A 24,778-nucleotide genomic window follows, 5' to 3' on the forward strand; every position below is an offset into this window, starting at 1 on the left:
CTCTGCTTTTGAATATGCTATCTAGGTTGGTCATAACTTTTCTTCTAAGGAGTAAGCATCTTTTAATTTCATGGCTGCAGTCACCATCTGCAGTGATTCTGGAGCCCCAAAAACTAAAGTCTGACACTGTTTCCACTCTTTCCCCATCTATTTCCCATGAAGTGATGGGACCGGATCCCATGATCTTCGTTTTCTGAATGTTGAGCTTTAGGCAAACTTTTTCACTCTTTCACTTTCATCAAGAGGCTTTTTAGCTCCTCTTCACTTTCTACCATACGGGTGGTGTCATCTGCATATCTGAGGTTATTGATATTTCTCCCAGCAGTCTTGATTCCAGCTTGCATTTCCTCCAGTCCAGCGTTTCCCATGATGTACTCTGCATAGAAGTTAAATAAGCAAGGTGACAGTATACAGCCTTGACGTACTCCTTTTCCTATTTGGAACCAGTCTGTTGTTCCATGTCCATTTCTAACTGTTGCTTCCTCACCTGCATACAGATTTCTCAAGAGGCAGGTCAGGTGGTCTGGTATTCCCATCTCTTTCAGAATTTTCCACAGTTGATTGTGATCCACACAGTCAAAGGCTTTGGCATAGTCAATAAAGCAGAAATAGATGTTTTTCTGGAACTCTCTTGCTTTTTCCATGATCCAGCAGATGTTGGCAATTTGATCTCTGGTTCCTCTGCCTTTTCTAAAACCAGCTTGAACATCAGGGAGTTCACGGTTCACGTATTGCTGAAGCCTGGCTTGGAGAATTTTGATCATTACTTTACTAGCATGTGAGATGAGTGCAATTGTGTGGTAGTTTGAGCATTCTTTGGCATTGCCTTTCTTTGGGATTGGAATGAAAACTGACCTTTTCCAGTCCTGTGGCCACTGCTGAGTTCTCCAAACTTGCTGACATATTGAGTGCAGCACTTTCACAGCATCATCTTTTGTTGCTCCAAATGGCATTATTTCATTCTTTTTTGTGGCTGAGTAATATTCCATTGTATATATGTACTACATCTTCTTTATCCATTGCTCTGTTGATGGGCATTTAAGTTGTTTCCATATCTTGACTTTGTAAATAGTCCTGGTGTGAACATTGGGGCATATATATATTTTTTAATTTATTTTTAATTGAAGGATAATTGCTTTATAATATTGGTTTGATTTCTGCCATACACCAACATGAATTAGCCATGAGCATACATATGTCCCATTGCTCTTGAACCTCCCTCCCACCTCCCACCTTTTCCCACCCCTATAGGTTGTTGGAGAAGGCAATGGCAACCCACTCCAGTACTCTTGCCTGGAAAATCCCATGGACGGAGGAGCCTGCTAGGCTGCAGTCCATGGGGTCGCTAGGAGTTGGACACGACTGAGCGACTTCACTTTCACTTTCATGCATTGGAGAAGGAAATGGCAACCCACTCCAGTGTTCTTGCCTGGAGAATCCCAGGGACAAGGGAGCCTGGTGGGCTACCGTCTTTGGGGTCACACAGAGTCGGACACAACTGAAGTGACTTAGCAGCAGCAGCATCAGAGAAGGCAATGGCACCCCACTCCAGTATTCTTGCCTGGAGAATGCCAGGGATGGGAGAGCCTGGTGGGCTGCTGTCTATGGGGTCGCACAGAGTCGGACACAACTGAAACGACTTAGCAGCATAGGTTGTTACAGAGCTCCAGTTTGAGCTGCCTGAGTCATACAGCAAATTTCCATTGGTTACATGTATCTTTTTGAATTATTATTTTTTTTTTTTGCTGGATATATGCCCTAGGCTAGGATTGCTGGATCCTATGGTAGCTCTGTTTTTAGTTTTTTGAGGACCCTCCATACTTTTTTTCACAGTTGCTGTACCAGTTTACATTCCCATCAGTAATACAAGGGGGTTCCCTTTTCTGTACAGTCACTTTTGCATTTGTTGTTTGTAGACTTTTTAATGATGGCCATTCTGATCAGTGTGAGATGGTACCTCATTGTAATTTTGATTTGTATTTCTTTAGTAGTGACATTGACCATCTTTTCATGTGCCTTGTGGCCATCCTTCTGTCCATTTTTCCCCTGGATTGTTTGTATTTTGTTAGTTGTATGAGATGTTTGTATATTTTAGAAATTAAGCCATCTTTTGAATTATTTTCAAGCATTTTCTCCCAATTTATAGGTTGTCTTTTTTTTTTTTAATAGTTTCCTTTGCTGTGCAAAAGCTGATAAGTTTGCTTAGGTCTCATTTTGTTTTATCTTTGCTTTTATTTCTATTACTTAAGGAGACTGACTTTGAAAAAATCTTTGGTACAATTTATACTAGAGAATGCTTTGCCTATGTTCTCTTCTAGGAATCTGATAGTACCGCGTCTTATATTTACGTCTTTGAGCCAGTTTTAGCTTATTTTTGTGTATGATAGGAAGGAGTCCTCTAACTTCATTGATTTGCATGTGGCTGTCCAGCTTTCCCAAAATCACTTGCTGAATAAACTCTCTTTTCCCCATTGTATATTTTTGCTTCCTTTGTTGACGATTAATTGATCATAGAGTTTATTGAGTTAATTGACCATTGAGTTTATTTCTGGGCTCTTTATTCTGTTCCACTGGTCCAAATGTGTTTTATTCCAATACCAAACCCTGTTTTGATTACTGTAGCTTTGTAGTATTGTCTGAAGCCTAGGAAGATTATGCCTTCTGCTTTGTTCTTTTTCTTCAAGATTCCTTTTGCAATTCTGAGTTTTTTTATGGTTCCATATAAATTTTAGGGTTATTTGTTCTTGTTCTGAGAAAAATGACATGGTTAATTTGATAGGGATTGCATTAAATGTATAGACTACTTTGGGCAGTATGGCCATTTTCACGAATTTAATTCTTCCAATCCAAGAGCATGAAATGTCTTTCCATTTCTTTGAGTCTTTTTCAGTTTACTTTATTAATCTTTTGTAGTTGTCAGCATATAAATTTGTCACCTCCTTTGTGATTATTCTGAAGTTTTTTTTTTTTTTGATGCAACTTTAAAGGAGATTGTCTGATATTTCAGTTAGTGTAAAGAAATGCAACTGATTTCTGTGTGTTAATTTTGTATCCTGCTAACTTTCTGAATTAGTTTATCAGTTCTAGTAGTTTCTATGAGGTGTCATTTTCTAGATATATAGTATTTTGTTGTCTGTATATAATTACAATTTTACCTCTTCCTTACTAATTTTAGTACCCTTTTTAAATTTCTGTTTTATGACTGCAGTGTCTAAGACTTCCAATTCTGCTCTGAGTAGAAGATGTCACAGTGGGCATCCTTGTCTTGTATATTTTAGCACAAAGGATTTCAGCTTTTCACCATTAAATATTACATGGCTGTGAGTCCATCATAAGCAGCTTTTATTATGTTTATTTTCCCTTTCTACATACTTTCATACGTTTTTTTTTTTTATCATGAATGAATGCTGAATTTTATCAAATGCTTTTCCAGTATCTGTTGAGATGACCATGTGGTATTTGTCGTTTCTTTTGCTAGTGAGGTATATCACATCAACTAATTAGCATATCTTGAACCATTCTGTGACACTGCAATGAACCAAATTGCTTGTGCCATGTGATATTTTTTATGTGTTTTTGGATTCAATTTCCTAATATTTTGTTGAGAATTTTTGCATCTATATTCATCAATGATATTGGCCTATAATTTTCTTTTTTGGTTGTGCCTTTGGTTGTGGTATCAGGGTGATGGTGTCTTCATGGAATGCCTTTTGGAGTGTTTCCTCTTTTTCAGTCTTTTGGAACAGTTTGAGAAGGATCAATACAAGTTCTTCTTTGTATACTTGGTAGAATTTGCCTGGGAAGACATCTGGTCCTGGAGTTTTGTAACTTTTGTTTATTTCAATTATAGATTCTGTTTCACGTCTAGTGATTGCTCTGTTCAAGTTATCAATTTCTTCTTCAGTTTTGGTACACTTTATGTTTCTCAAAACTTGCCCTTTTCTTCTAGGTTGTTGAATTTGTTGGCATATAATTCCTCATAGTATTCTCTTATATATATATATTTTTCATTTCTGTGGTATGTTGTCATTTCTCTTCTCTTTCTTATTTTCTTTGTATCTTCTCCTGTCTTTTGGTCTTGCTAAGCCTGGCAAGATGTTTGTCAATTTTGTTTACCACCTCAAAGAACCAGCCCTTCCTGTTGTTTTTTTTTCCCCCTAAACTTTAAAATCTCTAATGTATTTATTTCATCTCTGATCTTTGTTATTTGCTTCTTTCTGCCGGCTTTAGGTTTTGTTTGTTCCTTTCCTAACTCTTAGGTGGTGGATTGAATTGTTTATTAGAGATTCTTCTTGTTTCTTAAAGAAGTTCTGAAGAGCTATGAACTTCCATCTCACCAGAACTATTCTCATGCATCACACAGATTTTGTATGGTTGTGTTTTCATTGTCATTTGCCTCAAGGTATTTTTAATTTCTGCTTTTTTTATCTTTCAGAGAAAATTTTTTATTTTTCTTATTTTAAAATAACTTATTTTATATTGAAGTATAGTGTTTTGGAATGATGTGTTAGTTTCAGCTGTACAGCAAAGTGATTTTGTTATACATGTTCACTCGCTAAGTTGTGTCCAACTCTTTACAACACATGGACTGCAGGACTGCAGAATTTCCTTTAGGATTGACTGGTTTGATCTCCTTCCTGTCCAAGGTACTCTCAAGAGTCTTTTCCAGCACCACAGTTCAAAAGCATTAATTCTTCAGTGCTTAGTCTTCTTTATGATTCAACTCTCACATTTGTACATGACTACTGGAAAAACCGTAGCTTTGACTAGATGGACTTTGTAAGCAAAGTGATGTTTCTGATTTTTAATACACTGTCTAGGTTTATCACAGCTTTTCTTCCAAGGAGCAAGTGTTTTTTAATTTCATTGCTGCAGTCATTGTCCACAGTGATTTTAGAGCCCAGAAAAACAAAATCTGCCACTGTTTCCACTTTTTCCATCTATTGGCCATAAAGTGATAGGACTGGATGTGACGATCTTCATTTTTTGAATGCTGAGTTTTATGCCAGATTTTTCACTCTCCTCTGTTACTTTCATCAAGAGGCTCTTTAGTTCTTCTTCACTTTCTGTTATTAGGATGGTATCATCTGCATATCTGAGGTTGTTGATTCAGATATGCTGTGCTTCATCCAGACCAGCATTTCATATAATGTACTCTGCAAAGAAGTTGAATAAGCATGGTGACAATACACAGCCTTCACTGCTTTCCCAACTTTAAACCAGTCTGTTGTTCCATGTGTGGTTCTAACTGTTGCTTCTTGACCTGCATACACATTTCTCAGGAGGCAGATAAGGTGATTTGGTATTCCCAACTCACTGTGATCCACACAGTCAAAAACTTTAGTGTAGTCAATGAAGCAGAAGTAGATGCTTTTTGGAATTCCCTTGCCTTCTCTATGATCCAGCAAATGTTGGCACTGTGATCCCTGGTTCCTCTGCCTATTCTAAACCCATCTTGTACATCTGGAAGTTCTTGGTTCACATACTGCTGAAGCGTAGCTTGACAGATTTTGAGCATAACCTTACTAGCATGTGAAATGAGTGTGATTGTACAGAAGTTTGAACATTCTTTGGCATTGCCCTTCTTTGAGATTGGAGTGAAAACTGACCTCTTCCAGTCCTATGGCCACTGCTGAGTTTTCCAAATTGCTGGCATATTGAGTGCAGCATTTTCACAGCGTCATCTTTTAGGATTTGAAATAGCTCTGCTGGAATCCCATCATTTCCACTAGCTTTGTTCGTAGTAATATTTCCTAAGGCCTACCTGACTTCACATGCCAGGATTTCTGGCTCTAGGTGACTGACCACACCATCGTGCTTATCCAGGTCATTGGGACCTTTTTTATATACTTCTTCTGTGTATTTCTGCCACCTCTTCTTAATCTCTTCTGCTTCTGTTAGGTCCTTGCCATTTCTGTCCTTTATTGAGCCCATCTTTGCATGAAATGTTCCCTTGGTATCTCTAATTTTCTTGCAGAGATCTCTAGTCTTTCCTGTTCTATTGTTTTCCTCTATTTCTTTGCATTGTTCACTTAAGGTTTTCTTGTCTTTCCTTGCTATTGTCTGGAAATCTGCACTCTGTTGAGTGTATCTTTCCCTTTCTCTTTTGTCTTTCTCTCTTCTCTTCTCTCCTCTATTTGTAAGGCCTCCTCAGAAAACCACTTTGCCTTCTTGCATTTCTTTTTCTTGAAGATGGTTTGGTCACTGGCTCCTGTACAGTGTTACAAACCTCTGTCCATAGTTCTTCAGGCACTTGGTCTACCAGATCTAATCCCTTGAATCTGTTTGTCACTTGCACTGTATAAACATGAGGGATTTGATTTAGGTCATAAGTGAGTGATCTAATGATTTTTCTCTATTTTCTTCAATTTAAGCCTGAATTTTGCAATAAGGAGTTCATGATCAGAGCCACAGTCAGCTCCACAGCCACAGTCTTATTTTTGCTGATTGTATAGAGCTTCTCTATCTTTAGCTGCTCACTGGTAAAGAATCTGCTTGCCAATGAAGAAGATTTGGGTTCAATTCCTGGGTAAGAAGATCCCCTGAAGAAGGACATAGCAACCCACTCAAAGATTCTTGCCTGGGAAATCTCATGTATAGAAAAGCCTGGTGGGCTACAGTCTATGGGTTCTCAAAAGAGTCAGACACAACAGTGACTAAACAACAACATCTCCAGCGCAAAGGAGATAATCAGTCTGATTTCAGTGGTGACCATCTGGTGAAGTCCAAGTGTAGAGTTGTCTCTTGTGTGGTTGACAAAGGGTGTTTGGTATGACCAGTGTGTTCTCTTGACAAAACTCTCTTAGCCTTTCCCTGCTTTATTTTGTACTCCAAGTTGAAACTTGCCTGTTATTCCATGTATCTCTTGACCTCATACTTTTGCTTTCCAATCCCCTATGATGAAAAGGATATCTTTTTTTTTGGTGTTAGTTCTATAAAGTCTTGTACATCTTCAGAGAAGCATTCAACTTACTTCATCTTCTTCAGCATTAGTGGTTGGGACATAAACTTGGATTACTGTGATGTTAAATGGTTTGCCTTATCATTGTGTTTTTGAGATTGTATGCATGTACTGCCTTTGGACTCCTCTTGACTATCAGGACTACTCCATTTTTTTCTAAGGGATTTTTGTGGACAGTAGCAGACAATCTGAATTAAACTCACCCATTCCCACCCATTTTAGTTCACTGATTACTAAAATGTGGATGTTCACTCTTGCCATCTCCTGCTTCAGTCATTCAGTTCAGTCACTCAGTTGTGTCCGACTCTTTGCAACCCCATGGACTGTAGCACATCAGGCTGCCCTGTACATTACCAACTCCTGGAGATTGTTCAAACTCATGTCCATCGAGTCAGAGATGCCATTCAACCATCTCATCCTCTGTCATCCCCTTCTCCTCCTGCCCCTAATCCCTCCCAGCATTAGGATCTTTTCCAATGAACCAACTCTTCACATGAGGTAGCCAAAGTATTGGAATTTCAGCTTCAGCATCAGTCCTTCCAATGAATATTCAGGACTGATTTCCTTTAGGATGCACTGGTTGGATCTCCTTGCAGTCCAAGGGACTCTCAAGAGTCTTCTCCAACACCACAGTTCAAAAATATCAATTCTTTGGCACTCAGCTTTCTTTATAGTCCAACTCTCATATCCATACATGACTACTGAGAAAACCATAGCTTTGACTAGATGGACCTTTGTTGGCAAAGTAATGTCTCTGCTTTTTAATATGCTCTCTAGGTTGGTCACAGCTTTTCTTCCAAGGACCAAGTGTCTTTTAATTTCATGGCTGCAGTCACCATCTGCAGTGATTTTGGAGCCCAAGAAAATAAATTCTCTCACTATTCCCATTGTTTCCCCATCTATTTGCCATTGAGTGATGGGACCACTTGCCATTATCTTAGTTTTTTGATTGTTGAGGTTTAAGCCAGCTTTTTCACTCTCCTCTTTCACTTTCATCAAGAGGCTCTTCAGTTCCTCTTCACTTTCTGCCATAAAGGTGGTGCCATCTGGGTATCTGTGGTTATTGATAGTTCTCCCTGCAACCTCGATTCCAGCTTGTGCTTCATCCAGCCCAGTGTTTCTCATGATGTAATCTGCATATAAGTTAAATAAGCAGGATGACAATATAAAGCTTCGATTTACTACTTTCCCAATTCAGAACCAGTCTGTTGTTCCATGTCTGGTTCTAACAGTTGCTTCTTTACCTGCATACAGATTTCTCAGAAGGCAGGTAAGGTGGTCTGGTATTCCCATGTCTTTAAGAATTTTCCAGTTTGTTGTGATCTACAGTTAAAGGCTTTGGTGTAATCAATAAAGCAGAAGTACACTTTTTTCTGGAACTCTCTTGCTTTTTCTATGATCCAACAGTTGTTGGCAATTTGATCTCTGGTTCCTCTGTATTTTCTAAAACCAGCTTGAACATCTGGAAGTTCACGGTTCACGTATTGCTGAAGGCTGGCTTGGAGAATTTTAAGCATTACTTTACTAGCCGGTGAGATGAGTGCAGTTGTGTGGTAGTTTGAGCATTCTTTGGTATTGCCTTTCTTTGGGATTGGAATGAAAACTGACCTTTTCCAGTCCTGTGGCCACTGCTGAGTTTTCCAAATTTGCTGGCATATTGAGTGCAGCACTTTCACAGCATCATTTTCCAGGATTTGAAACAGCTCAACTGGAATTCCATCACCTCCACTAGCTTTCTTTGTAGTGATGCTTCCTAAGGCCCATTTGACTTCACATTCCAGGATGTATGGCTGTCAGTGAGTGATCAAACCATCACGACTATCGACGTCATGAAGATCTTTTTTGTATAATTCTTCTGCCACTTCTTAATTTCTTCTGCTTCTACTTCATACCATTTCTGTCCTTTATTGTGCGCATCTTTGCATGAAATGTTCCCTTGGTATCTCTAATTTTCTTGAAGAGATCTGTAGTCTTTCCCATTCTATTGTTTCCCTCTATTTCTTTGCATTGATCGCTGAGGAAGGCTTTCTTATCTCTCCTTGCTATTCTTTGAAACTCTACAATCAAATGGATATATCTTACCTTTTGTCCTTTGCCTTTTGCTTTTCTTCTTTTCTCAGCTATTTGTAAGGCCTCCTCAGACAGCGATTTTGCCTTTTTGCATTTCTTTTTCTTGGGGCTGGTCTTGAACCCTGCCTCCTGTACAATGTCATGAACCTCTTTCCATAGTTCTTCAGGCACTCTATCTATCAGATCTAATCCCTTGAATCTATTTTTCACTTCCACTGTATAATGATAAGGGGTTTGTTAGGTCATGTCTGAATGGTCTAGTGGTTTTCCCCACATTCTTCAATTTAAGTCTGAATTTTGCAATAAGGAGTTCATGATCTGAGCCATAGTCAGCTCCTAGTCTTGTTTTGCTAACAGTTCAGAGCTTCTCCATCTTTAGCTGCAAATAATATAATTAATCTGATTTCAGTATTGACCATCTGGCGAGGTCCATGTGTAGAGTCTTCTCTTGTGTTGTTGGAAGAGGGTGTTTGCTATGATGAGTGTGTTCTCTTGGCAAAACTCTGTTAGCCTTTGCCTTGCTTCATTTTGTACTCCAAAGCCAAATTTGCCTGTTACTCCAGGTACCTCTTGACTTCCTACTTTTGCATTCCAGTCTCCTATGATGGAAAGGACATCTTTTCGGGGGGTTAGTTCTCAAAGGGCTTGTAGGTCTTCATCAGTTAAGTCACTCAGTCGTGTCCGACTCTGCGACCACATGAATCGCAGCATGCCAGGCCTCCCTGTCCATCACCATCTCCTGGAGTTTACCCAGACTCATGTCCATTGAGTCCGTGATGCCATCCAGCCATCTCATCCTCTGTTGTCCCCTTCTCCTCCTTCCCCCAATCCCTCCCAGCATCAGGGTCTTTTCCAACAAGTTAACTCTTCGCATGAGATGGCCAAAGTATTGTAATTTCAGCTTAAGCATCAGTCCTTCTAATGAACACCTAGGACTGATCTCCTTTAGGATGGACTGGTTGGATCTCCTAGCAGTCCTAAGGACTCTTAAGTCTTCTCCAACACCACAGTTCAAAAGCATCAATTCTTCGGCACTTAGCTTTCTTCACAGTCCAACTCTCACATCCATACATGACCACTGGAAAAACCATGGCCTTGACTAAGATGGACCTTTGTTGGCAAAGTAATGTCTCTTCTTTTTAATATGCTGTCTAGGTTGGTCATAACTTTCCTTCCAAGGAGGAAGTGTCTTTTAATTTCATGGCTGCAGTCACCATCTGCAGTGATTTTGGAGCCCAAAAATATAAAGTCTGACACTGTTCCCACTGTTTCCCCATCTATTCCCATGAAGTGATGGGACTGGATGCCATGATCTTAGTTTTCTGAATGTTGAGCTTGAAGCCAACTTTTTCACTCTCCTCTTTCACTTTCTTCAAGAGGCTTTTTAGTTCCTCTTTACTTTCTGCCATAAAGGTGGTGTCATCTGCATATCTGAGGTTATTGATATTTCTCCTGGCAATCTTGATTCCAGCTTGTGCTTCTTTCAACCCAGCGTTTCTCATGATGTACTCTGCATAGAAGTTAAATAAGCAGGGTGACAGTATACAGCCTTGATGTACTCCTTTTCCTATTTGGAACCAGTCTGTTGTTCCATGTCCAGTTCTAACTATTGCTTCCTGGCCTGCATATAGGTTTCTCAGGAGGCAGGTCAGGTGGTCTGGTATTCCCATTTCTTTCAGAATTTTCCACAATTTATTGTGATCCACACAGTCGAAGGCTTTGGCATAGTCAACGAAGCAGAAATAGTTTTTCTGGAAATCTCTTGCTTTTTTGATGATCCAGCAGATGTTGGCAATTTGATCTGGCTCCTCTGCCTTTTCTAAAACCAGCTTGAACATCTGGAAGTTCACGGTTCACGTATTGCTGAACCCTGGCTTGGAGAATTTTGAACCATTCAATTTCAGCTTCTTCAGCATTACTCGTTGGGGCATGGACTTCGATTTCTGTGATTCTGAATGGCTTGCTTTGGAAATGAACAGAAATCATTCTATCATTTTTGAGACTGCACTCAAGTACTGCCTTTTGGACTCTTTTTTCACTATGAGAGCTACTCCATGTCTTCTAAGGGATTCTTGCCCACAGTAGTAGACGTAATGGTCATCTGAATTATATTCGCCCATTCCAGTCCATTTCAGTTCACTGATTTTTAAAATGTTGATGTTCACACTTTCCATCTTCTGTTTGACCGCTTCTAATTTACCTTGATTCATGGACCTAACATTCCAGGTTCCTATGCAATATTGCTCTTTACAGCATTGGACTTTACTTCCACACCAGTCACATTCACAACTGGGCTTTGTCTTTGCTTTGGCTCCATCTCTTCATTCTTTCTGGAGTTATTTCTCCACTCTTCTCCAGTAGTATATTGGGCACCTACTGACTTGGGAAGTTCATCTTTTGGTTTCATATCTTTTTTGCCTTTTCATACTATTCACCATGGTTTCAAGGCAAGAATACTGAAGTGTTTGCCAATCCCTTCTCCAGTGAACCACATTTTGTCAGAACTCTCCACTATGACCCATCTGTCTTGGGTGGCTGTACACAGACAGCATGGCTCATAGCTTTGTTGAGCTAGACAAGGCTGTGGTCCATGTGATCAGTTTGATTAGTTTTCTGTGACTATGGTTTTCATTCTGTCACCCTCTGACAGATAAGGATAAGAGGCTTATGGAAGCTTCCTGATGGGAGAGACTGAATGCAAGGGATACTGGGTCTTGTTCTGATGCTCATGCTCAGTAAATCTTTAATCCAATTTTCTATTGATGGGCGGGGCTCTGTTCCCTCCCTGTTGTTTGACCTGAGGCCAAACTGTGGTGGAGGTAATGAAGATAATTACAACCTCCTTCAAAAGGTCCCATGCAGGCACTGCTACACTCACTGCCCCCAGCCCTGCAGCAGGCCACCACTGCCCCAGGCCTTCACTGGAGACTCCTGGACACTCACAGGCAAGTCTGGGCCAGTCTGTTATGGGGTCACTGCTCCTTTCTCCTGGGTCCTAGTGCACACAAGGTTTTGTTTATGCCCTCCAAGAGTCTGTTTCCCCAGTCCTGTGTAAGTTCTATAATCATATCCCACTGGCCTCCAAAGTCAAATTCCCTCGGGGTTCTCAGTCCCTTTGCCAGATCCCCAGGTTTGGAAACCTGTTGTGGGTCCTAGAACTTTCTTAACAGTGCAAGAATTTATTTGGTGTACTCGTTCTGCAGTTTGTAGGTCATCTGCTCAGCAGCTCTATGGTGGGATTAATGGCAACCTCCCAGAGGGCTTATGCCGCAGTCTGCGTGACCAGGTAGCTGCACCCAGGCAAAAACACCCTATCTCCTGCTTGACCATGTCCAAATTTACCTTGTTCCATGGACCTAACATTCCAGGTTCCTGTGTAATATTTTTCTTTATAGCACTGGACTTTACTTTCGCAAAAGACACATCTACAACTGAGCATTGTTTCCACTTTGGCTCAGCCTCTTCGTTCTTTCTGAATCAATTTCTCTGCTGTTCCCAAGTAACATATTGGACACCCACCAACCTGGGGTGCTCATCTTCCAGTGTTACACATCTTTCCACCTTTTCATACTGTTCATGGGTTTCTCAAAGCAAGGAAACTAAAGTAGTTTGCCATTCCCTTCTCCAGTGGACCACGTTTTGTCAGAACTCTCCACCATAAGCCATCTGTCGTGGGTGGCTGTGCACTGCATGGCTCAGAGCTTCATCGAGTTAGACAAGACTGTGATCCATGTGATAATTTTGGTTAGTTTTCTGTGATTGTGGATTTTGCTCTGGAGGCTGTGAGACTGTAGTTCTTATTTCTTCTGTCTGCCCTCTGATGGATGAGGATAAGAGGCTTGTGCAAACTTCCTGACGGGAGGGTTGTATTTCCCCCTCCAGGGGATCTTCCCAACCCTGGGATTGAAACTGTCTCCTGTGTCTCCTGCGTTGGCAGGTGGATTCTTCACCACTGCCATACCTCAGAAACCCTTTAGTCATACATATGTGTATATTAATGCTGTTTCAGATCCTTTCCCCATATAGCTTATTACAGAATATTAAGCAGAGTTTTCTGTGCCATACATTAGGTTCCTGTGGATTATCTGTTGTATATATAGTAGTGTGTATATGTTATTCACAACCTCCTAATTTATCCTTACCCATAACTTCCCCTTTGTAATGATATGCTTGTTTTCTAAGTCTATGAGTCTGTTTCTTTTTTTTTGTCAGTTCATTTATACCATGTTTAGATTCCACATAGAAGAGATATCATATATTTTTCTTTCTCTGTTTGACTCATTTCACTTAGTATGATAATTTCTAGGTCCATCAGTGTTGCTTCAAATGGCATTATTTCCTCCTTTAATGACTGAGTAATAATCCATTATGTCTATGTACCACGTTTGTCCATTCATCTTTTAATGTGCATTTATGTTTCTTCCATGTCATCACTATTGTAAATAGTGCTGCAGTTAACACTGGGGCACATGTACCTTTTCTAGGTATGAATTTCTCTGGATATATGCCCACATATGGGAATGCTGTGTTATATGGTAGCTCAAGTTTTTTTTAAGGAAACTCCATGCTGTTCTTGATAGTGACTGTTAACAATTTATATTCCCACCAACAGTGTAGGAGGGTTCCCTTTTCTCCATGCCTTCTCAAGCATTTATTGTTTATAGACTTTTTGATGATGACCATCCTTACTGCTGTGAGGTGATACCTCTCCTTGTAGTTTTGATTTACATTTCTCTAGTGATATTGAGCATCTTTTCATGTGTTTTTTGGCCATCTGTATATATTCGGTAGAGAAATGTCTATTTGGACCTTCTGCCCATATTCTGATTCTTTTTTTTTTTTTAATATTGAACTGCATGAGCTGTTTATACACTTTGGAGAGTAACCCCTTGTAGATCACATCATTTGCAAATATCTTTTTCCCATTCTATGGTTTGCCTTTTTGTCAGTGGTTTCCTTTGCTGTGCAAATCTTTTTATGTTTACTTTGGTCTCATTTGTTTTTATTTTTATTTTCCTTACTGTAGAAGGTATATCAGAAAAAATCTTACTGCAGTTTATGTCAAAGAATGTTCTGCCTATATTTCCTCTAAGAGTTTTATAGTGTCTGGAGTTACATTGGGGTTTTAAATCCATTTTGAATTATTTTTGTGTATGAGGTTAGAAAATAATCTAATTTCATTCTTTTACTTGTAGCTATCTATGTTTCGTAGCACCACATACTGAAGAAATTATCTTTTCTCCATTGTATGCCCTTGCCTTATTTGTCATAGAATAGGTGATAGCAGGTGCATGGGTTTATTTCTGGACTTTCAATCCTGTACCATTGATATACATTTCTGTTTTTGTTCCAATACAGTACTGTTTTGTTTACTGTAGTTTTTGTAGTATAGTGTAAAGTCAGGTAGCCTGATTTCTCCAGCTCCATTTTTCTTTCTTATGTTACTTTGGCTATTTGGGGTCTTTTGGTTTTAACTCAGTGAAAAATGCCATTGATAATTTGATAGGAATTGCATTGCATCTATAGATTGCTTTGGGTAGTGTAGTCATTTTCATAATATTGATTCTTCTAATCCAGTACTATGCTATATCTCTCCATCTCTTTGTGCCATCTTTGATTTCATCAAAATCTTACAGTTTTCTGAGTATGAGTCTCTTGCTTCCTTAGATAAGTTTATTCATAGTTATTTTATTCTTTTTGAGGCAGTGGTAAATGGGATTCTTTCCTGAATTTCTCTTTCTGATCATTCATTGTTAGTGTATAGGAAGGCAAGAGATTTCTGTGTATTAATTTTGTATCCTGTCCCTTTACCAAATTCATTGATGGCCTCCAAAATTTTCTGACGGCATCTTTAGAATTCTGTACATATAGTATCATATCATTTGCAAACAGTGACAATTTTACTTCTTCTTTTCCAATTACGATTCTTTTTCTTTTTCTTCTAGGACTTTCAAAAGTATGTTGAATAATAGTGGCAAGAGTGGACATCCTTGTCTTTTCCTGATGTTAGAGGAATTGCTTTTAGTTTTTCACGATTGAAAATTGTATTTGCTGAGCGTTTGCCAAATATGGCCTTATTATGTTGATATTGGTTCCCTCTATGCACACTTTCTGGGGAAATTTTTTTCCTAAATAGGTGATGTATTTTATCAAATGCTTTTTCTATTTCTGTTGAGAAGATCATGTGGTGTTTGTCTTTTTTGATGTGTCATATTTCATTGATTTACACTTGTTGGACCATACTTGTGACCCTGGGATTAATCAGAGTTATTCATGGTATATGATATCTTTATGTATTGTTGGATTTGGTTTGCTGATATTTGTTGAGAATTTGTCTATCTGTATTCATCAGTGATATTGACCTATAAATATCTTTTTTGGTAGTGACTTTAGTTGTGGTGGGGCTTCCATGATAGCTCAGTTGGTGGAAAAATCCGTTGGTGAAAAAATCCATTGGCAATGCAGGAGACCCCAGTTCAATTCCTGGGTCAGGAAGATACACTGGAGAAGGGATAGGTTATCCACTCCAGTATTCTTGGGCTTCCTTTGTGGCTCAGCTGGTAAAAAAATCTGCCTGCAATGCAGGAGACCTGGGTTTGATCCCTGGGTTGGGAAGATCCCCTGGAGAAGGGAAAGGCTACCGACTCCAGTATTCTGGCCTGGAGAATTCCATGGACTGTATAGTCCATGGGGTCACAAAGAGTTGGACATGGCTGAGCGACTTTCACTTGCACTTTCACTGGTTGTGGTATCAGGGTTGGTATCGCCATGGAATGCCTTTGGGAGTGTTCCCTCCTCTTTAGTCTTTTGGAAGAGTTTGGGAAGGATCAATGTGATTCTTTGTATGTTTGTTAAATTTGCCTGAGAAAACATCTGGCCCTGGAGTTTTGTTTGTAAGTTTTATTTAAATTACAGATTCTGTTCCACTTCTACTGATTGGTCTGTTCAGGTAATTTATTTCTTACTTCAGTTTTGGTACACTGTGTTTCTCAAAACTTGTCTGTTTCTTGTACTTTGTTGAATTTGTTGACAAAATAATTCTTCACAGTTTTCTTTTTTCATTTCTGAAGTGTCAGTTATCAATTCTCCTCTTCCTTTTCTTATTTACTTTCATTGCACCTTTTTCTATAACTTTAAAATCTCTAATTTATTTCCTATCTGATCTTATCTGCTTGTTTCTGCTGACTTTAGGTTTTGTTTCTTCCTTTCCTAACTCTTTTAGATGGTGTCTATTAGAGATTTTCCTTGTTCTTAAATTCTATATAGCTGTGAACTTCTGTCTCATCAGAACTGGTTTTGCTGCATTGCTCAGATTTTGTATGGTTGTGTTTTCATTGTCATTTGCCTCAATGCATTTTTAATTTTTTTGTGTGTCTTTCACAGAAAAGTTTTTATTTTCCTTATTTATCTTAAAATAGTTTATTTTATACTGAAATATAGTTGATTTACATTGATGTGTTAGTTTCAGCTATACAGCAAAGTGATTTAGTTATACATAGTACATATTGTCAACATTCATGGATCACAGAGAAAGCAAGGGAATTCCACAAAGACATCTACCTCTGTTTCATCAACTACACTAAAGCCTTTGACTGTGTGGATCATAACAAACTGTGGAAAGCTCTTAAATAGATGGGAATACCAGGCCATCTTACCTGTCTCCTGAGAAACCTGTATGCAAGTCAAGAAGCAACTGTTAGAACCCTATATGTAACAACTGGTTGGTTCAGGATTGAGAAAGAAGTATGACAGGGCTATCTGTTGTCACCCTGTTTAACTTATACACTGAGCACATCATGAGAAATGCCAGGCTGGATGAGTTACAAGCTGGAATCAAGATAGGTGGGAGAAACGTTAACAACCTCAGATGATACCACTCTAATGGCAGAAAGCAAAGAGGAACTAAAGAACCTCTTGATGAGGGTGAAGGAGGGAAGTGAAAAAGCTGACTTAAAATATTAGAAAAAAACAGATCATGACATCCAATCCCATTACTTCGTGGCAGACAGAAGGGAACTTCTTAGGCTCTAAAATCACTGAAGATGGTGACTGCAGCCATGAAATCAGATGATTGTTTCTTGGCAAGAAAGTTAAGACAAACCTAGCCAGTGTGTTGAAAAACAGAGATATCACTGTGCGACAAAGGTCTGTATAGTCAAGACTGTTCTTCCCAGTGGTCACATACAGTTGTGAGAGCTGACTGTAAAGAGGGCAGAGCGCCGAAGAATTGATGCCTTTGAACTAGAGAAGACTAGAGAAGACTCCTGAGAGTCCCTTGGAGATCAAACCAGTCCATTTTAAAGGAAATCAACCCTGAATATTCATTGGAAGGACTGATGCTGAAGCTGATATTTTGGTCACCTAATGTGAACAGCCAACTCATTGGAAAAGTTCCTGATATTGGGAAACATTGAGGACAGAAGAGAGTGTCAGTGAGATGGTTGGATGGCATCACCAATGCAATGGACATGAACTTGGGCAAACTTCAGGAGATAGTGAGGAACAGGGATGCCTGGCGTGCTACAGTTCATGGGGTCACAAAGAGTCAGCTACGACTGGGTGACTGAAAAACAGTACATACATTAATGCTGTTTCAGATTCTTTTCCCAAATAGGTTATTACAGAGTATTACATTGAGTTCTTTGTGCTATATATTAGATTCTTGTTGATTATGTTTTATGCACAGTAGTGTATATATGTTAATCACAACCTTCTAATTTATTCCTACCCGTAACTTTCCCCTTTGTAACCATAAGTTTATTTCCTAAGTCTGTGAGTCTGTTTTTTAAATTCATTTGTATCATTTAGATTTCACATATAAGTGGTATCATATGACATTTGCCTTTGTCTGTTGGGCTTACTTCCCTTAGTATAATGATTTCTAAGTCCATCCATGTTCCTTTAGATGGCATTGTTTCCTTCTTTAATGGCTGAGTAATATTCCATTATGTATATATACCGCATCTATTGATGGACATTCGGGTTGCTTCCATGTCCTGGCTGTTGTAAATAGTGCTGCAGTGAATGCTGGTCTGCATTTACCTTTTCCTGGTATGGTTTTCTCTGAATATATGCCCAGGTGTGTGAATGCTGGATCATATGGTAGTTCTAGTTTCTTAAGGAACCTCCATCCTGTTCTCCATAGTGGCTGTACGAATTTGCATTCCCACCAACAGGGGTAGGAGGGTTCCCCTTTCTCCACAACCTCTCAAGCATTTACTGGTCACAGACTTTTTGATGATGGCCATTCTGACAGCCGCGAGGTGATACTTCATTGTAGTTTTTATTTGCATTTGTCTAATAATTAGTGATGCTGAGCATCTCTTCACCTGTTTTTTTTTTTTTTTTGGTCACCTGCATGTCTCCTGTAGAGACATGTCTGTTTGGATATTCTGCCCATATTTTGTGTTTTTATTTTTTTATTGAGCTGTATGAGCTGTTCATACCCTTTGGAGATTAATCCCTTTCTGGTCACATGGTTTGCAAATATTTCTTTTTCCCATTCTGTGGTTTGTCTTTTTAACTTCAGTGGTTCCCTTTGCTGTGCAAAACCTTTTAAGTTCAATTACATCTCGTTTGTTTTTATTTACCATACTCTAGGAGGTATATGTGAAAATATCTGCTGCATATATGAAAAGATACTTGCTTATCTCAAAGAATGTCCTGCCTATACTTCCCACCAAGAGTTTTATAGTGTCTGGACTTACACTTATTTCTTTAATCCATTGTGAGTTATTTTCATATATGGTCTTAGGAACTGTCCTAATTTCATTCTTTCACTTGTAGCTGCCCATTTTTTCCCAGCACCACGTACTGAAGAAACCATCTTTTCTCATTGGTATATTCTTGCCTCTCTTCATAGGTAGGAGATGATAGGTGCATGGGTTTATTTATAGGCTCTATCCTATACCATTAATCCATATTTCTGTTCTTGTGCCAGAACTGTACAGTTTTGATTACTGTAGTTTTGTAGTATCGTGTAAAGTCAGAGATCCTGATTCCTCCAGCTCCATCTTTCTTTCTCAAGATGCTTTGGCTATTCAGGATCTTTTGTGTTTCTATATAAATTCTAAATTTTTTTGTTCTAGTTCTTTGAAAAATGCCATTGGTAGTTTGGTAGGGATTGCATTACATCTGTAGACTTTCTTTGGGTTGTATAGTCATTTTCACAATATTGATTCTTCTAAGCCAAGGATATGCTGTGTCTCTCCATGTGTTTGTGTCATCTTTCTTTCATCAGCATCTTATAGTTTTCTGAGTACAGGTCCATTGTTTATTCCTGGGTATTTTATTCTTTTTGATGCAGTCAAAATGGGATTGTTTCTTGAATTTCACTCTCCAATCTTTCATTGTTAGTGTATAGGAATGCAAGAGATTTCTATGTATTTTGTATCCTGCAACTTTATCAAATTCATTAATAGGTTCTAAGTTTCCTGGTGGCAACTTGTGAATTTTCTACGTATAGTATGATGTCATTTGCAAACAGTGACAGCTTTGCTTCTTTTCTGATTTGGATTCTCTTCATTTTTCTTCTGATTGCTCTGACTAGGACTTTCAAAAATATGGTCAATAATAGTGGTGAGATTGGACATCCTTGTCTTTTCCTGATCGTAGAAGAAATGCTTTCAGTTTTTCACCATTGAGCATGATGTTTGCTATGGATTTGTCATATGTGGCCCCATTATGTTGAGATTGGTTCCCTCTGTGCCCACTTTCTAGAGTTTTTTTTTAATCATAAATGGATAACTTTTATCAAATGATTTTTCTATATCTATTAACATGATCATGTGGTGTTTGTCTTTTCTGATGTGGTGTATTATCTTGATTTATTTACATATGTTGAACCATCCTTGTGACCCTAGTATGAATCCAAGTTATTCATGGTGTTTGATCTTTTTTATGTATTGTTGGATTCTGTTTGCTAATATTTTGTTGAGAATTTTTGCATCTATATTCACCAATGATATTGGCCTGTAATTTTCTTTTCGGTGGTGTCTTTGTCTGGTTTTGGTATCAGGGTGATGGTGGTTTAATTGAATGTCTCTGGGAGTGTTCCCTTCTCTTCAGTCTTTTCGGAAGAGTCAGAGAAGGATCAGTGTTTAAAATTTTTCTTTGTAGGTTTGGTAGAATTTGCCTGTGAAGCCATTTGTAAGGAGTATCTTTTATTATCTATTCTGTTTTCATCACTCTAAGAGGTGGGTCAGAAAAGATCTTTCTGTGCTTTATGTCAGCAAGTGTTTTTCCTATGTTTTCTTTTATAGTATCTGGTCTTACATTTAGGTCTTTAATCCATTTATTTTAGGGTGTGGTCTTAGGAGAGTGTTCTAATTTCATCCTTTTACTTGAAGCTGTCCAGTTTTCCCAGCACCACTTATTGAAGAAACTCTTTTCTCCACTGTATATTCTTGCCTCCTTTGCCACAGAGTAGGTGACGACAGGTGCCTGGGTGTTATTTCTGAACTTTCTATGCTGTTCTGCTGATCTATATTTGTTTTTGTTTAGTACCATACTCCTGATTACTGTAGTTCTGTAGTATAGTCTGAAGTCAGGGAGTCTGATTCCTCTAGCTTCATTTTTCTTTCTCAAGATTGCTTTGGCTATTCAGCATCTTTTGTGTTTCCTTACAACCTGTAAACATTTTTCTTCTAATCCTGCCTTCAAACATTTAGTGGGCCTCTTCTCTGCTCTGTGTTGTCGCTGCATGTCAGGGGCAGGGCCTGCTCCTGAGTTGTTGGAGTAGAAGCCCTCAGTTCCACTTCTGAGCTTCAGTGAGAGGTAGACAGAACGGGAGAGCCCCTGCTGGGAGGCGCTTTGGCTGGGGTACTCCTTCCCTGGAGCTGTCTACCGTGGGGTGCATCCTGTGGTGTCGCCTGTGCAGGCTCACAGAACGAGCTGCTGGCAATACCCTCAGCACCGCCTCCACTGGGAATGCAGTCATTTGGCCCTGGTGTCCTTCAGGCGCTGTGGTTACAAGGCCACCAGCTCAGACCGTTAGGTGCCCACTCACAGAAGTCGGGACCGCAGTGGTCACATACCTGGAGCCGTCACGGGAGCTGTGGAAGCACCCCAGCCTCATCTCTGTGTGTACATGCCACAAAGCCCATAGCTGCTGAGGCCAGACTGGTGTCAGGTGTGGAAACACCTGCTGTCCTGCTCCCAGAGCCCTTAGAGGCAACTTGATGAAAGAGGCTATTATGGCAGGCCACACCCACCCTTCCACATGCCCTTTAACAATGGTATTTGCTGCTGGGGTGGGCCCGGGCTTTTTCTGCAGTCACACTTAAGCCCCTTCAGGCTGTCTCTGTATAGCCAACCTGTGCTCTCCCTGGGCCCGTCCTGAACCCCGAGTTTCAGGACCCAGCCCCTGCGTGTACAGGCAGGTGTGCATCTTGGGCCACATACTGCAGCAAGATAGCACCAATCCTCTTTGCTGGTCTCTGTCTTCTGCCTGCTCCCACCATAGCCAGAGCACCAGTCAGTATACTCTCTTCCAAGTCTCTGAAGCTCGCTTTCTGTCCAGACTGACCTCCTGGCCAGTGAAGGGGCTTCCCAGGGCGCAGGAACAGTTTCCTCTTCCACAGCTCCTTCCCCGGGAACAGGTCCCATCCAGATTCCTTTTTCCCTTGGTTATATGGAGTTCTTTCTTGAACTTCTGGGTGTATGATATCTACTGCCATCATTCAGTAAGGTATCACGTGAGAATCCATCCACACGTAGATGTATTTCTGATGCATTTGTAGGAGGAGGTGAGACCCAAAGTCCTTTTTATTCCCCCATCTTGATTCTTCCCTCCATAGAATTTGTTTTTGAATGTTCCACAGACTGATACTCCACTTCTGTTTTCAGTTTGACTCTGTGGCTGATGTATCTGATGTGTCAAGCAATGTTACCCTAAAAAGTTACACTATGCACTCTGAGGTACCTCTGTGTGCTGCATAATGCATGACCTGCATGGTGTGTCAACTGCATGATGATAAGCCCAACAGTTTGGTTAAATCAGCTCAATCAGAACCCTCAGATGTTTAGAGCGGCTACATTTCTTAACAGCACATTCTAGAACCTAATTCTAGAGTGCTTTTCTTTCTGATGTGTTTTGGGACCTCTTTATTTTGGAGGCTTTGCAACAAGGGGAACAAGGTGGGGTGAGAAAAGAGGGAGGGAGGAGTCAAGTTCTGTACATAAATCCAGGAATTTTACAGTGAAATACAACTGCTCACTTCGTGAGTGACCATGAGAGAACACTGTTCTTTCCTCTGGGGAAGGGAAGTTGTTGAGGAGGCTCTGTGCTGACGGCCCTGAAGAGCTTCTCTTGCTACCCCTCAACCCCACTCTACTGCTTTGCTATGCAGCAGCCCTGTCCACAGGGAAACATAGCCAGTGCCCTAGCCAGTACGTGAGCTCTTGGAGGCACCAAGGACACTGGCTATCTAATGAGACCATTAGCTTATTATCTCACTTTACCAGGAAGTTGTGAGCTACAGTATTCCTGATGTACTCAATTTTGTAGGATATGGGGACAAGTGTTCCCTTCATTGACAATGTGTGACACATGATTTTCTATCTTGCTTAAAGCCCATTTTCTTTAGACTTTAGTCACCAACAGCAACTTTCTCTTCAGGGCTTAGCTGATACCAAAATCCCCCGGTCTGGGACACCTGTGAGCATTAGGAGCAACCGAAGCCTGTCTGTTCTGCGCATCCCAAGTCAGAGTCATGGCAGTCAGACCTATTCCCAAGGCTCTCTCCACCGGAGTGTCAGTCAACTCATGGACATTCAAGACAAGAAGGTCTTGATAGATGACTCACTGTGGGACACCATCATGGGTCATGACAGCGGACTGGTGAGTCATTTCCTAATCTGGAGCCTTTGTTAAACACAAGTATGTTGATAACAGGTGGCACGGTTTCCTGTACCCTGCAGAACGATCATCTCCAGAACACTCACTTCATCCCTCTCACCACTTACCCAATTATTTTGTAACGACACGTTTACCTGCCTGAGTAGTGGGGCAGAAACTGTCTTATTCTTTTGGCACACAATAGAGACTCAAAAAATGCATTCATATGTAAGTGAAGAGATGAACAGGTTCTACTTCATTAACTTGGGCAGGACATGACTGAAAACACTGGAACATGCCTAAATGAGGCATAAAGTACAAGCTCCTATTTTACTAAAGTAAAAAAAAAAAAGATACGTATTTTCCTTCTGGTTTATGGTTAGAGGAGAAAGAGAGTCTCTCAATAGGATCTATAGTTTCTCTTCAAAAAAACTCAGAAAATCATGATAAATATAAGAGCGTTGGTATGTATGAACCTCACTTTTCATAATTTCAGCTCAGGGGATACAGAAAGTTAACCTCATCATTATCTAATACTTTTTTGAGTCCCTAGCTCTGGTTCTACATTTGAACTCTCACTCACCTCTCTCTCCCCCTAATTCTCACTTTTCCTTCACTGAAAAGTTGATGATTTTCATAAAGACTTCCTTAACTAATGGCAAGAAATAAACTTTCATGGCTCCAGATTTCAATCACACACACACACACACACACACACACATACAATAAAATTGACAGTCCTTCTGTTTGTTAGGATGATGATATATAATAAGGACTTTAAAATCATGGGCCTGTTTGAAGTTGTGATGACTACTGAATTCTATGACTCCATTTCAGATATGACATTTCTATGTCAGGAATAATTATATTAGGTTGAAACAAAGAATTGTTAATTGATCATATTTGACATACAAAATGGCAATTTCATATAGTTCAATATATTACACTGAAGGCTAGATGCATGTGTGCTCTTACCCAAGGACACACATCTAATAGTAATTGTTTTGGAACTGGGGATCTTAAAAGCACTGATTACAGCACCCCCATTCTTCACTATTGTACTATGCTGACATTTTTGCTTACTTTTGATCATACTAGTAATAGGCAGCATGCAAAGCAATTCAGTGAAAGCTTTTTAAGATATCCATATGTGGCAAATTATCTGTTCCATATAACATAATCCATATTCCTAGCCCTATTCAATTAAAAAAAAATACAGGAAGAAGATCGGATACAAATGAAGCACAGCAGCTTGGGTTCTGGCTCTTCTGCTTAAATTCTGAACTGAATCATATGAAGCCTCCCCACTTTCGGATGAGAAAACTGAGGCTTACACTGTGCCATGCCTTAACCTTTTAATGCTCAAAAGATACACATTTTGTATAACACTGTTGCCAGCAAATATCCTAACCAGTGATGATTGGCGTCTTTTCAGTATGTGGATGAAGAGGACCTGATGAATGCCATCAAGGGTTTCAGCTCTGTGACTAAGGAACACACCACATTCACCGACACCCACCTGTGAAGGATGGAAACCTGTAAGGCATAAGCTGGATGCAGGCCCCACACCCCATCCCCACTGGGTTATCAGATATCATAAATGCTAAAAAGCTATTGCTTGTTACCTTTAAAGATGAGTGTTTTTGAAATGATCTCTCCCTAATAGAGGTCTAACTTGTTTTTCTGGCAGTCTAAAATGAGGGGTTTCTGAAATTTTATGTCCATGTGAAAATGCTTATTTTGAGGCCACTAAGCATGTAACTGTCACTTGGCTATGTTTGGCAGTGACACTGCCATTTAAATGAATCAGTGGCGATTTCAGGTTGGCCCACAGTTGCTACAGGTAAGTTACTAATTTAAAAGCTGAGGGGTTCTTTTGAGAGGATGTCATTGCTGCTGCTTTGAGCAGC

General features: G+C 39.8%; 1 protein-coding gene across 1 annotated transcript in view; it reads left to right on the forward strand.

Moving 5' to 3' along the window:
* USH2A (usherin) overlaps positions 1–24,393 on the forward strand; it is a 922,740-nt gene extending 898,347 nt beyond the window's left edge. The window contains exons 70-71 of the mRNA XM_040262869.1: positions 22,650–22,871; positions 24,304–24,393. Coding sequence (XP_040118803.1) covers positions 22,650–22,871; positions 24,304–24,393 — 312 coding nt within the window. The remainder of the gene's footprint in view (positions 1–22,649; positions 22,872–24,303) is intronic.
* Positions 24,394–24,778: the final 385 nt, after the last annotated feature.

Source organism: Oryx dammah, unplaced genomic scaffold (assembly GCF_014754425.2).
Source record: "Oryx dammah isolate SB20612 unplaced genomic scaffold, SCBI_Odam_1.1 HiC_scaffold_21, whole genome shotgun sequence".
Taxonomy (NCBI): Eukaryota; Metazoa; Chordata; class Mammalia; order Artiodactyla; family Bovidae; genus Oryx; species Oryx dammah.